This window comes from Oryzias melastigma, linkage group LG23, assembly GCF_002922805.2.
Source record: "Oryzias melastigma strain HK-1 linkage group LG23, ASM292280v2, whole genome shotgun sequence".
In the NCBI taxonomy this organism is placed as follows: domain Eukaryota; kingdom Metazoa; phylum Chordata; class Actinopteri; order Beloniformes; family Adrianichthyidae; genus Oryzias; species Oryzias melastigma.
This window is the reverse complement of record NC_050534.1, coordinates 12,918,276-12,932,613: the sequence shown is the minus strand read 5'-3', so window position 1 is coordinate 12,932,613 and position 14,338 is coordinate 12,918,276. Positions and strand designations below refer to the sequence as shown.

General features: G+C 38.5%; 1 protein-coding gene across 2 annotated transcripts in view; it reads left to right on the top strand.

The window, feature by feature from the left end:
* Positions 1–14,338, top strand: part of plxna4 (plexin A4) — a 218,628-nt gene that overhangs the window by 192,636 nt on the left and 11,654 nt on the right. For both annotated transcript variants that reach the window (XM_024282545.2, XM_024282535.2), the window contains exons 23-28: positions 2,196–2,262; positions 4,056–4,202; positions 5,546–5,705; positions 9,235–9,338; positions 11,278–11,377; positions 13,152–13,342. In XM_024282545.2, coding sequence (XP_024138313.1) covers positions 2,196–2,262; positions 4,056–4,202; positions 5,546–5,705; positions 9,235–9,338; positions 11,278–11,377; positions 13,152–13,342 — 769 coding nt within the window. The remainder of the gene's footprint in view (positions 1–2,195; positions 2,263–4,055; positions 4,203–5,545; positions 5,706–9,234; positions 9,339–11,277; positions 11,378–13,151; positions 13,343–14,338) is intronic.

The following is a 14,338-nucleotide window of genomic DNA, read 5'->3' as shown; positions in this document are numbered from 1 at the left end:
ATTTGAAAAAGCTGTGACACAACAACTGCCATGGGGGGGCCAAAGTCTCACTTCTCCGCTGCAATTCTGATGCATCCACTTGCAGACAAATAGATCCATTTATGTCTTAATTTTCCTTGTCTTGCTCAGAAATGTACAGATGGATACCTCCGATATTGCTCACTTTTTTTTTTTTTTTAGCTACGCTAATGGGCTCGTGAGTTGCTACAGTACAGAGATGAAAATTGTGAATCAACTCCTGTCACACTGTAAAAAACATTATAAATTGACACAGGCTTTTCAATAAAAAAACTGCATCATCATAATTAAAAAAACACTTGGAATGCTTTTACAATAGAATAAAAATAGCTGGAGTAGGATTTTAAGTAATACTTGAATATTTATATTTATCTTTGGCAAAGCCTACAATTCTTAAAAAAAAAGTAATATAGATCATATAAGTGGTTAGTCCCCTTCAGATGTCTGTAACCAAGGGCTCTACTTCCTTTCTAGTGTATCCACGGGCCCTCTTACTCAAGTCTGAGTGAGCCAACAAAACCACAAGTTTTCCTCAAACACTGATCGTGCTGCGTTTTAAATATCAAATGTTTTGAGGTTTGGAGACTATTGTTTGTAAGCCACAGCACTGAATTTGAGCACTGGATGTTAGAGCAGCTCCGTCACCTTGCCATTTTTATTTCTGTTCCCCACAGAGTGTGCCATGAGTGAGAATGAGCATAAACGAAACGGTGGGACTTTGCCAAGACCTCTTATTACTGCAGGGTTGGCACCTGCTACCAGACGTACACACACACACTCGCACAAAATAATCGTAGGCACACGTGATAATTTCTGAATACATACGCAGTGGGATTAATTTGTGCTTTTGCACACAGACCTTAAATCACTCTCACACTTGTCTAGTCACACAGGCACATAGAAAAAAAAAAAAAAAAAAAAAAACATCGATTCAAAGGAAGTAAAGAAAGTCAGTTAAAAATTAAGAAAAGGAAAGACTGGGCTCAGCCAAGCCATTTATTCTTAACTCTTTTTTTTCTTTCGCCTTTTCACTACTCCCTTCTTCCTTCCTTTCCAGCGCACCTCCTCCTTTCTCCTTGCTCCTTTCATCCTTTTGATAGATGGGCTACATTTGTGGAAATGGAGAGGATTTGGATGTGTGTGATTACAGGATCCAGAGCAGGGCAGCCAGAGGGAGGGAGGGAGAAAGACAGCAAGGACACATGAAAGAAAAGATGAAAAGTGACCTTGTTGACCCTCGGATCTGTGGATGGAGACGGGCCGGGAGAGGCAGGGAAATAAAAAGCGTGGGCACAGCAAGAGCCAGGAAGTTAATCCCCTCCAGGTGTTGTGCCAGTGCTGACAGGGGGTACCAGACTAACCCACTGGCAGATCATGCTTCCCCTCATGCCACAGTGTGGAGCCTCTTTAAGAGGCTGTCTGAATGGCGGGGGGAAGAAGGGTTGCACGTGGCAACCAAAACACTAGGGACAAAATCTACACAAACGGGACAATGAACACTAATCCTAAAACATTTATGTCTACGGTAGTTTCTCATTGAGAATAAAAGCGGGCGTATATTTATCACTACCTACACACTCCTGCTGCTGGCCAAGAAGGTTGCTGTCAAAGGATATCTGATTACACTACTGTAGTTATGCATGCGTATTAGTCATTCACAGGGGATCACTGGCACCATTGACCCCGGTCGACACACACATCGTTTGCCACGCTAGTGAAGCATGGATGCCAGGCGGAGAAGGAGCCGGAGATGTATTCATTCACTTTCCATTGTGCACGGATCGAGTGTTGGTCCAGTGAATAGGCGAGGGAGCGCCTCATAATAAGGCCAGTGTTATTATGGAGCTGCTCAGGCCCCTAATGACATCAATCCAGTGGGATCAAATAAAAGCTTTTAATTGCTTTGCCTAATATTAAAATCCCTGCCACCATTGCAGATGAGCTGCCCCCGGCGTGCCTGAGCATAAAAACCAACCGAAAGGTTTTCTAAGAGGCCATAATATAGCATGTGCAACGGCTTCCTCGCTTCATTTCAGCTGCGTTTGCGGAGTGAAAGACTATTCATTAGCAGCTGTCGTCATTTTAAGCAGAATATTTTACAATGACATTAAATATGTATGATGGTAAGAGGAGCCCTGGGATTAAAAGTTCGTTTTATGCTTTGTGTCTGTTTGCAGGACTGAATCTGTGGCAGAGAAAATGCTGACCAACTGGTTTACCTTCCTCCTCTACAAGTTTCTGAAGGTAGAGTCTTGTTTCAGGTCCTAATTTTATAGACAATTAGTAAATAATTATACAAGTTAACCTGTTGCAACCTATACATGAGGGTTTTTTATATTATTATTTTATTATTTATTTTATGTTAAACACCTAAAGGCAGTGGTTCCCAACCCCATGGCCTCGGACTGGTACTGGTCCACGGGTCCATTAGGCTGCAGAAAGAAAAAAGAAATACATGCAATAACTTAGATTATTTCCAATTAGTTTATTTTCTGATCGGGAAGGAAGTTTTATTTTGAAAAACTGCTGGATTCTGTTCACAACATCTGTCTTGGTCACGTGACTTGATGCAGATAGCAGCTAGATTGTTAGCTAAACAGCTCTTTAGCTAACAATCTAAAAAGATAAAACTTTAGCATAGAAAATGTTCCTTTGTGTTGAACAATAAGACAAAAGAATGAGGAAGAATATGATCAATCTGTTTGCCCTGAGAGATAATCGGAGCCTGGGTTGAGTGTTAAAATGGCCTTCTATGGGAGGGGAAAAATCACGTCATGTTTTCATTTATTGAATTTTTTCAAATCGGCAACGATTTCTACACACCAACAGTTTTGTTTCATTGAATCTGTAAAAGAAAAAAAAATCAGATATTTTTAGACTTTTTTTTAACTATTTTTTTGTAGTAGCAGTATTTTTTTTTTGAAAATAGATTTTCAAAAGCTTTAAAATGCCAACTTTGACCCCAATCGGACCGGTCTGTAAAAATGTTGGGTGTTCTGTAGCAGTAAAAGTGCTCTAAAAATTAAGTTAAATTTGAATATCTTGAACTATAGGTTTAAAAAGTAACTAGAGTTTCTGACATTTAAATGCCTGCATATTACAAATCATTAAAGATAAATATTCATGAATAATGAAAATGAGTACAAAAAATGGACAAATGCAAAGAAAAAAATGTCTGTTTTGTATTGATTGTATAGGAATCTGGTAGTGTTCAGAAATGTTTAATGCACTGCAGAAAAACCAGGTACATAACATTTGTTATAAAAACATAAAATCAAGCTTAATCAGCACTTTGCGGTATCATGTGCTATAAATATTGGCAAATGCAGCAAAAGTAATTGCACCCCAATTTCAGAAAACCCTACTGATATTAAAGTGTAACAATAGTACATAAAATAGACTGTAGTGTTTGGTACAGCCTTGAGCAGTTACAAAAACACAGGCATTTTTTTCTTCTTCAAACTTGACAAAACCTTGTTTTCATTGTAGGTTTGACATTTTATCTCTTTCGCTCCAAATGCTGCCGTCTCTGCACACTGAAAGTCACTTTTTTCATATGCTGGCACTGCATTGTCCACTCTGTAACAAAAGCTCGCACAACCAGCAGACATGAGACTTTATTTGGAAAAAAGCTGGCACTATTTATGTGTGAATTTCCTGAACTGCGTGATCTTGTGGTGGTCATTCCTCCTGTCCTTACTGGACTGCATAGCTCTGTGTGTCACGACACACTGGGACATTGAAAAGATTCCTGCTCTGCATTTAATATAACCACCGTTCCTTTTCAAAACAGCACAGGGTAGAAGGGTAGAAGTATCTTTCTAGCTGGCAGGGTGTAAACTGCACACAATGTGGGAGCGTCCTGCAGGCATACAACAAATGACAATGCTGAAGTTTTGAAAACTCTTCTTATTTTTGATCAGCACTTAGGGACTCCTCCTTTGTGCCAAACTCTGCTTGAAGTGTGTGCCTTCAGTTTGAAAGGGCCATCACGCTGCTCATTCCAAACTTTGTTCTTCCTCCAAATCTTCTTGCAGGAGTGTGCAGGCGAGCCGCTTTTCTCTCTCTTCTGTGCCATCAAGCAGCAGATGGAGAAAGGCCCCATTGACTCCATCACAGGAGAAGCCCGCTACTCGCTCAGTGAGGACAAACTCATCAGACAACAGATTGACTACAAGACACTGGTAAGGGGTTAACCTGCCCTGGGGTACGAGGGCTGAAGGGAGATGCTTAATATGTTTTCAGGGACAAGAGGAGAGGATGGGGTGGTCATGGGTGGTCAGTCATGAGATGTGCAAAGGGAAACAAAGTTGTTGTTGTCACGCTTGACATGTAAAGGAAGGAGCAAAGAAGTGGCAACCTCAGATCCTGTGGAGGCGGGGGCTGTCAAGAAAGAAAGGAAGGAAGGCTTCTATGCATCTTTGTGGAAGCAGAGAGACAAAAGAAACATCTTCCTGTGCATTCTTTTGTTTATTACTACAATGTGTTCATTATCCAACGTGGTGTGTTTTTAAAGACCCGCTCCAATGAAAATCATGTTTTTAATGTGGACTTGTAGCATTTTTCTCATGTTGGACATATATAGTATAAAGAAAATTAGGCTTAAAATTGCATTTCTGAGTATTTTTTTAAATTGTTGTGAATTAGGAGCAGATGAAAAAAATGTTCCTCATCAGATCTGGCTTAAAGCTGTACAGCTGGATAGTTCCAATATTGGAATTATGGATTGTGAGGGGCTGTAAGCTGGCAGCAGAGAATGTAAACAAAGGAATGATGGGAAATGAGGGAAGGCTTACTCTAGTTCACAACTCAGAGATAAATGTCTGATAAAATCCTGAAACTCAGCAAAAACCATGTCTTCGAAAATGACTCTGCTTTCAAATTTTGGCTTAAAACACCATAATTATAATTAACTGAGAACAATTTTAAAATACATCAAAAGATGATCGGAGTAGGACTTCAAAGATACAAACGTTTTTAACACCTATTGATGCAAAGAAGCATCAAACCACTATGGCTCCAAAATTGACCTAATTTAGCAAATATTCAAAAGCAAAAAAAAAAATGTTTTTTTCTTTTTTTCATAGACTGAAATAGATGCAAGCATCAGGCAAACTGAGGATAAGTTTTACTCAGCAATTTAGTTCTTATTTGTATGATATCAATATATGCTGATACTTAAAAATAAAGCAGACCTACTAGGAATGTTTAGAAGCTTATAATAATTTATACTTTGAAAATGACTGCATAAAAGTGTTCTCAACCTTTATAATTAACAGAGAAAAACTATGCTAAAAACATTGCAGGCCAAACTGGGGGAAAAAATAAAAATAACTATATAAGCAAAAAAGTGTCCATAATCAAACAAGTACAATACATTTCTTTTCAAATGTCTGTAGTGAATAATCTTTTACTGCTGTTTTCTCACAGACCTTTTGAGAAGCACAGTTATTACAACTCCATCATCCATTTTTTTTTTTTTATTCCTAACGCTTGGACAATATTTTTTCATTTTCCAATTGCACAGGTGGTGAACTGTATACACCCAGAAAACGAGAAAAGCCCAGAGATCCAGGTTAAGGTGCTGAACTGTGACACCATCAGCCAGGTGAAGGAAAAGATACTGGATGCCATTTACAAGAATGTTCCTTATTCACACCGCCTCAAATCATCCGATATGGACTTAGGTAAGAGTATTCTTTGATTCTGTGGATAGAAATCTGTATTTTATGGGAGTAAAAGAAAGTAACAAATGAATAATTTTACCCCTAATGATAATGAAACATTTAAATTCAGAATCTGCAGACGACAAATCTAAAAAAATGTAAAAAAAGTTTCTCTCTATTGACATTAGAAAGGGTGCTTCTCTCAAACCCCACTTTTCTAAAGCACCAACCTTGTTAGAAACAGAGGAGATGTTTTTCTCTTCAGCCTCTCAGGAATGAACTTCCTGCCTCAGTTGGCTCATATGTCTTTAGATGTTTCTATCGATCAGCTCTTTTGTCGATCGTGTCTGAGTAGGAGCAGCTAATTAATCAAAAAGATGCCGCTGTTATTGTGATTGCTGACTCCCGCTGCCCACATGCTGTCACCTCACAAAAGTTTATGGTTTAATAATGACGAGGATTTTTCCTAAATCTCGAGTTTGTTGAGGCATATTTTTTATAACTACCTTCAGATATTTATACTATTTCATGTGGAGTCAGTCTATGAGAAACAATCATTAGTTTAGTTTTTTTTTTCCTTTTTTTGTTCTTGATCTGAAAAATCTGGAGATTGAAAGCTCATAAATGTATATGCATATATAAATATATTAAAGAATAAAGCTCACACTGTGACGTGTGTGGGGAATTTAAAACTAAATTAACAACTGCATTCACACTATTATATAATTTGCTGCATTCCGGTAATCATCTCCCTATTAACACCCTGAGCCTGTAGATTTTTAATTTTTAAGATTTGCTAATGTAATTAAAAATGTGCTTCTGTTAATAGGAGCTGTTTCGCTCAAACCGCTTTCTATTTGTTTGCTAATCTTGCACACATTTTACCTTTTTAGAGGGCTGCTCTCTGTATACAAGTAGTGCGATTTCTTCTGCACATTAACCATCTGACTGCTGCGCCTGATGGTGATAATGAGAGTAAAGCATTATGCCTTTATAAAAAAAATGATCCAGAAGTGCTGTTATCCATGCAATTGCTTTTAATTCTGCGATGCAAATGAGTTCTTCTCAGAAATGGGTGATGATGGGGCGTCAGAGTGAAGCCATATGTGTGCTGGCTCATGTTTACTAGCTGGATTACAACAGTGGGGTTGAGTTTCCTTCAGGCAAAGACGTCCATATTTCTCTCCAAACTTTTCCTCTGCTGAGCTCGCTGACACCCATTCCTCTGTTGTGTTTAGACTGATTAGAAACAACCAGATTTGGAAATGAGGGCTGATTTCAATTTGCTCCATTTTTACCTCCAGTTTTTTCTATTTATTTATTCCTTCCAGCCCTTCTATTTGCTCTGCATCTCTTTGTTTACCCAGGCTTGACTGGAGACCAGTACTCATTTGCATCTTTATAGAAAGATGTACTGTATAGACAAAAGCAGCAGGAGAATCTTTTTTTTTTCCCCTTCCGTCACATTTTCAGATCTCAACACAATTCTGGAGGATCCTCCAAAGACAGGCCTCATCATGCACCACTGTGATTGCTGCTTTGTTTTCCTGTTTGTGATCAGAATAGGAGATGACTGCGGCTGACACAAGTGGGAAGCTCAACATGGAGCACACACCCAAAACATATTCAGAAAAGCTATGATGTCTGAGTCTGAATAGAGGAATCATCTGCCCGTGTGTTGATTTTTCAAGATAGCGTTCCTTTTTCTCTAATGGTAATGTTGCAAGAGTGTTGGGAGGTTTTTATCATCAAAGCTGCTTTTTGTTTTTACTGGTGGTGCACAGATGTGGAGACCTCATTGCACATATAATTTCCGTTGGGGAAAAAAAAGTTGGATTTTCTGATGGGTATAGAACTTAGGAACGCCACAATCTAAAGTTTTGTTTTTTTATGCTGCTGTATTCAATCTTCCCACTACAAGATTAAAATCAGACAAAGTTTGGAGGTGTGGATGAAAGTTTGTCAAGAGAAGGAGAGAAGAATATTACGCAGGTGTAGAAGGAAGAGTACAATCCCCAAAAGTCATATTACACTGCCACTACATACATTTTGTCCATGTTCCAAGTATGTAATTTTGGTCCTTTGTGATAGATGCGTTCTATAATTCATAAGTAATTAATGCGTCATTCATAAATGTGTGCGGATGTCCATCGATAGTCATTGAAGTACACCTAAACCATGCAAAGAAAAGATAAACCTGCACTTGATTGAATTCTGAATATTGGAAGAAATCACATCACGTCAGCACCATGGACAGCAGCCGTCGCTGCCCCTCACGATGCTTTGCTTTAATCAGTCGGATTCTCCTGGTCCAAACCAGTTCTAAGTCAGCTGGAGAGGAGGCCTGAGCTGGGAGGAGGACCCGGTGTGCGTTCAGAGTCGTATTCTCTCGCTACCCGCATTCTGAGCGGCCCTGGACACCGCCCTCCACCGAGACAGGGAAACGTGTGGTTCTCGCATTAGTAACGCACGATTGTCTATGATTGGCATATGAACAATGTAGGAGCTTAGCACAAACTGAGAAACTCTCAACCAGCCAAAACTTTTGAATTTTTGACCGTCAGCCAAGATCCTCGACGGACATCCGCACGTATCAACGAATGAGGAACGCAAATAAATACTCGCAATTACGTATAACACAGATGTATAAAAAAGGACTGAAATTCACACAAATCTCTGATGAATTGCATATGAACAGCACAATAATCACGCACGGTTCATGCATGATTTGCTTATTATGCGACGGGTCTAGAAATCAACCCTCCAGTGTCCGGCACAGTCTACAATGCAGGATCTTGCATCCACAAAGTGCGTATCGGATCTTTCCCACGGATCTCCTGAGCTGCAGCTTCCACCAGGGTTCCCATGTCTCGGTCCTTGATATGAGGTGGAAAGAAACAAAGTTTAAACCTTGATGCTACAAACAAACCAGACATTTGATGTCCATTCAAGATGAATGCGAGTTCTTTTAGCATACAGAGTTCATACTGGACTGTCACTACTCCATACTAGCGCTAGCATCTGTATAAACAAAATCTGAATCATATTTCAAACCATCTTTAATTATGCTTCAACTGAGAATCCTAAATGTTTCATTTGTGTTTATGGCTTTTCATTTTGGACTATCCCAAAGTGAAAAATACAACTATTAGAACTTTCAATCTGTCTTTGTTGCTAGTACCATTCATCTTTTCTTTTGGCCTGTTAAGTATTGATTGCTGCTGCAAACACACCCTGTAGGATTTGGATTTAGCCGTCTCAGTTGTTGTTGTGGCTACAAAGCAAAATGATTCCCAAAAGCAGAAGTTTAACCTTAAAACAACTACACAGCCCTAAATTCTGTGTCCCGATGGTTTACTAGAACACCACATATTACAGCAGTGTTTCTGAGATATCCTGACAGATGCTCAGAGAAAGGATTACATCCAAATCCCCACACTAGACCAAACGAGCAAGAAGTCAAAATTGTCAGTGGAGTGACGCTGGGCAAATACCACGGTTGATTACTTAATTTTTTTGTTTTTTATTCCTTCTGTCCTTTCATTTTCAGAGTGGCGTCAAAGTCGAGGACAGCGGATGATCCTGCAGGACGAAGACATCACCACGAAGATTGAAGGTGACTGGAAGAGGCTGAACATCCTGTGCCACTATCAGGTATGCAGCTAATGACCCACGAAAGGACAGAACGCAACTGCACCACGATCCCCTTACTCCAGTCATTTATTTAAAAGGGAAACTACATACGTTCAAACGGTAATTAATGACAAAAACTGAGATTTTTAAGACAAAAAAGTGAAAATAATTCAAGATTTTTAAAAACAATTACAGCAATCAAATGACATAAAAATAGCAACAATCTTTGAAATAAATCCAGAAATCAGCACAATACTAAAATTTAAATAAAATTAACATGATTTATATAAGACAGGAAGTTTTGATCAGACATAACCTGCAGAAATGACCAAAATATTTAGTAATAAAATAAAACCCATTACCAGGTGTTTTATGCCAGTCCCTCACCAACCCAAAAGAACAAGCCTGGGTGGGAAGACGGTCCTGCTCTGCCAATATGCTGTTAATATTACCAGCAGCTAAGCAAGTAGTGACTGTCTCCTCTGAGTGCAGTTTCTGTGGTGCCTAAATTAAATGTCAGCGGCAGCGAGTGTCAACAGGCTGGGAGTATGAGCCGTGGGTGGAATGGATTAGGGAGCTGATTTGAATCGGAGATAAGATAATGAAGACAGAAGTTAATTCATTTTTTTATTCAGGCGAAAGAAAAAGGGCACATTATTCTTGATAGACCAAGAGAAATAATATATATTTTTAAATGGTTGGAGGCTAAACAAAGAGCAAGAGAATGTGGGGATGTGACAAATAAATCCAAGCTTCACCCTCCGGGGGCAACACTGGGCAAATTTACCCCAGAGGCGATTGTTTTTCACAAAAAAGTGCATCTTTTTTCAGGGTAAAACCCATAAATCATTTAACCTTGTATTATTTAAAGAAGGGGGTTTAGTTTGCTGCCAAAGCTGGGAATTAATTTTACATTTGAAAATAAACAGTAAAGTGTGTTTAAAGATGAATTTACCAACATGACATTGTGAAAATCATGGTTTTAGTTAATTTTATATAAGTTTGAACACTTTATTATCCCGTTTTTTGCCACATGACAATAAAGTTTTCTTAACTTTCCGAGTCCATAATATAAAAGCCATAAACATTAGTATAAAATGGTCAAGAACAAACATGTTATCCAAGACAAAATCAGCATAATGTTCAACCAAAGAGAATCTGTTTGGTGAAATTATTGGCAATTTGGGACTTTGTTTAGTTGTTTTGGATAAATATTTAAATGAATAATTCAAAAAACAAAAATACATAGTAGTCTCCTCTTATTTTTGTCCCTCTTTCTTTTCAGAAACGGTGCTTTGTTTCTGTCTTTTGTCTCTGAATTCGTATTCCCTCAAATGTCAGCCCCCCTTTCACATTTCATCAAGTCCCATTGCTGTATATGGAGTTCACACATAAGAGCAGCGATCGGGAAAAGTCCTCGAGGGGTTTTTGGAGAGTTGTTTAGCCCCCCTACAAAGGAATAACTAGAGTTGCCCTGAGGGCCTTCTGCTTACAATGATATAAACATATTATGCATAAGAAGCAGACGCAGAGATGAGATGAAATAATGACACAATCTTAGTAATGCCTCAGGTCACATGCAAGCACATATTTGAAGACTCAATCCTTCTGGTCCTGCACACCCTCAAAAGATGAAGATCACTTCAATTAACCCTGCAGCATAGCCTAATTATGCAAACTGGAGCTAGCCTGGATGTGTGCTACTTTACTGGGGGGAAAAAGGGGGTACCGGATGGACCTATTGTTTCATTTCTGCTTATTTTGTTACTTCACTCATAGATACTTAATCCTAAGGATCTAACACTTTTATGTCCCAACATAAACAAAACCCAAGAGGAAAAGTAAAGTTAAAAAAATATTATCAGAAAAATAGTGAAATATTGCTTTGGAATGTATTGGGATATTGTTATCACCAGACTGTTGCCAATACACAATACTAATGTTGATGGTTGTTTTTCAGGTACCTGATAATGCAGTCATGGCTCTAGTACCCAAACAAGTTACAGCATACAACTCGGTAAACAACTCCACCGTGTCACGGACTTCTGCAAGTAAATACGGTAAGAGTTAGCATCTGTTATTTCAAGGTAATGAGGAATTTTCTGATTCTAAATTGTGTAGATTTTAATTTACCCTTTATTACACATGTAAATGTTTAAAAAATTGAGTTTTTTCTTTAAAAGCTGAAAATTTACTCTTAAAAGGGTTAATATTTTTAATATAATGGGATATAAGTGGAACTTTTTGTTCTGTTCATCAATTTTTTTCATATATTAATTCAAAGCAATATTAAATGATCAAGAAGTGAAGGAAAACATTGATCCTGAGGCAGTGGGATCTTCTTTCAAGGTCCTGCTCATCAACAATGTCTGGAACACACGGCACAAATTAAAGTAGCTGGAAGGATTTTTCAAGCATAAAGAGACCTCTTGTCTCTCGAGACTCACACGGGTGTCCTCTTATCCCTCTATGCTCCTGTGTTATTTCCAGCCAGTCCGTCTGCTGCACATCTCCTTCAACCTGCAGAAGCATTAAGTTAGCTCCTGATCAAAGGGCTAGCCTCGTTGGTCACAAACACTTCAGACACTTCAAATGTGCTGCCATGTTATTAGCATTGCCTCATCTCCATATGGTCTCACCTCGCCGCTCGGGGACCAAATTAGACCTGATAAGTGGAGCAACAAAGGCAGGAAGGAGGAAGCTGGTATTGTTCTGTGTGTTTCTATGTAAGACTTCAAGTATAAATGTGCTACACTTCACAACTAGTGTGGTACTTGAGAATGACTTTGAACTTTCCCCAAGTGCAACGACCGAATAAAGATGGAGAAGAAGCAGAATTTGGGCGGCGGAGAGGAGGTTGAGAAATTCTTGGTAAAAGTTCAGAAAAAGCACAAGATTGATAGAAGGAACCTCAGTTTTGATCCAGAATTATTCTTCTCTGTATCAGAGATCAAAAGCTGAAATGGAACGCATAAAAAATGAAACCACATCTGTGTGGCAGGATTAAAACTGAATTCCCAACCACAGCGTTACCACCTCCTGAACATCTTATAAGGAAGCAAGAATACATAGACATTCTGTATTTAAAGCAAAATGTAGGTTAATAACTCAACCATACATTTCTAATTAATTAACCCATTAATGACTTACTTTCAACACACCACACCTTAGTTAGTTTCACAACATCTAACAAAATTTCCTTCTTTTCCTCTGAAGTAAATGTAACTATTATAGCTGTTAAATCCTGTTTGTCTAACAAAGTTGTTGGTAAATGTTCACAAAAGTGCTCTGTCAGAGAAACAAATACACAACTCATTCATGCTTTCGTCTCGTTTCAGCCAACACTACTTGTGTTGTCTTGAGTCGTCAATTTTTTTTTCTCCTGCAGTTTTGCTCTGCAAACTCGTTTTTTTTTCTTTGGACAAATTGATTTCTGTTGCCATGAAAATCACCTTTTCTTCACGATCCTTTTCCCAATTTGCACTTATTGATCAGTTTTTTTTTTACACTGTGTAAACATTCATTGAGCCATGTGTTTGGAAATGTCATCGCTACTCGAGCCACTGGGTGGGCCATACATATTTCATCTCATCTGACACCTGTTCGATTTTGTGTCAGCTGGCAATATCATGTCTTGTCAGTTAGAGGAGAAAGCATAAAAAATTAACCATGCAGACTTTCTGAAACTTTCTCGTCCAATCTCCCTCAAATTGGAAGCCATGAGCCACAAAACTATTCTATTGTGTCTCTTTGATCGTCTTCTCATTTGTTGATTTTTTTTTCTTTCTATATTCAAGCTACTTTTATATGCTAAAAGTGCGTGGTTCTTCACAGAAAACATGATAAAGTACACCGGAAGCCCCGACAGTCTACGCTCCCGCACGCCGATGATCACTCCTGACCTGGAGAGCGGGGTGAAGGTCTGGCACTTGGTGAAGAACCATGAGCACGGAGACCAGAAGGAAGGAGACCGTGGCAGCAAGATGGTCTCTGAGATCTACCTGACACGGCTTCTAGCTACAAAGGTGAACCTTTAAAAGAATCAAAAATCATGTAGCTGTTCATTATGCTGCCAGCTTTTCCTGCTTAGTCTGAATTTGCAACGTTCACAGAGCCTAATTTATCCGTAAAATGTTTCAACATCTTTACTTTCTGTATGTTTTGAAGCAGTTCAGCAAGTAAAAGGCTAAAGGGTCAGTGCAACCTTCACACTGAATTATAATGATGCAGAAAAGCCGGAGTTTATTTAAATATTCATGATTACTTTGGATGAGTCATCTCACCGGAAAAGATTATTCAAATGTATTCTGCTATCCCCTCAGGTGAGAAAGGGAAAACGGATATCTGTTTGTTTTCATTTTTCATTACTGTTGCACTGATGCAGGAGCATATCTAAAACGCTACGGAAGAAAGAACCACAAGGCTATTCAAGGATATAAAAAAAAAAAAGTGGCAAAAATAGAAATTTCTTTTGAATGGGGCTCCTTAGATTGAGGAGAGGGGGGGTCACTTAATTTGGTTTGGTGAGAAACTTTGATCTGTCGGCTGTATGCAAATTCAGAATCCAGTCCTGAAGCACTCTGTCTTTTTTTGCCGTAAAAATTCCCATCATCAGACGCAGACGAACGCAGAGAAACATTTCCACTCTAATCAAAAAATGTTTATTTACATTAAAATCCTTGTGTTAAGCACTTCCCAGTGAGGGCTGCTTTGAATTTCAGACGAATAAAGAACATTTTTGTCCTGATGAACAAATTACATAAAACGGGTTCATGATTAGGAAAATAATGTGGGTTAGGAGTATCAATTAGCTTTGAAGTGAATCTGTGAGCAGTTTAAAAATAGAAAGAGACAGATCTCTAAATTACTAATATTTGATAAAAACAAAAGCTAGAGTTTTTATCAATACTTCTAATTTGGGCTATGAAAGAAATATAAGTTTGTAACCTCTAAATAATAAAATATATGAAAAGTTTTAAAATCTTATAAAATCTGACCTATAGAAATGAGTAGAAAACCAG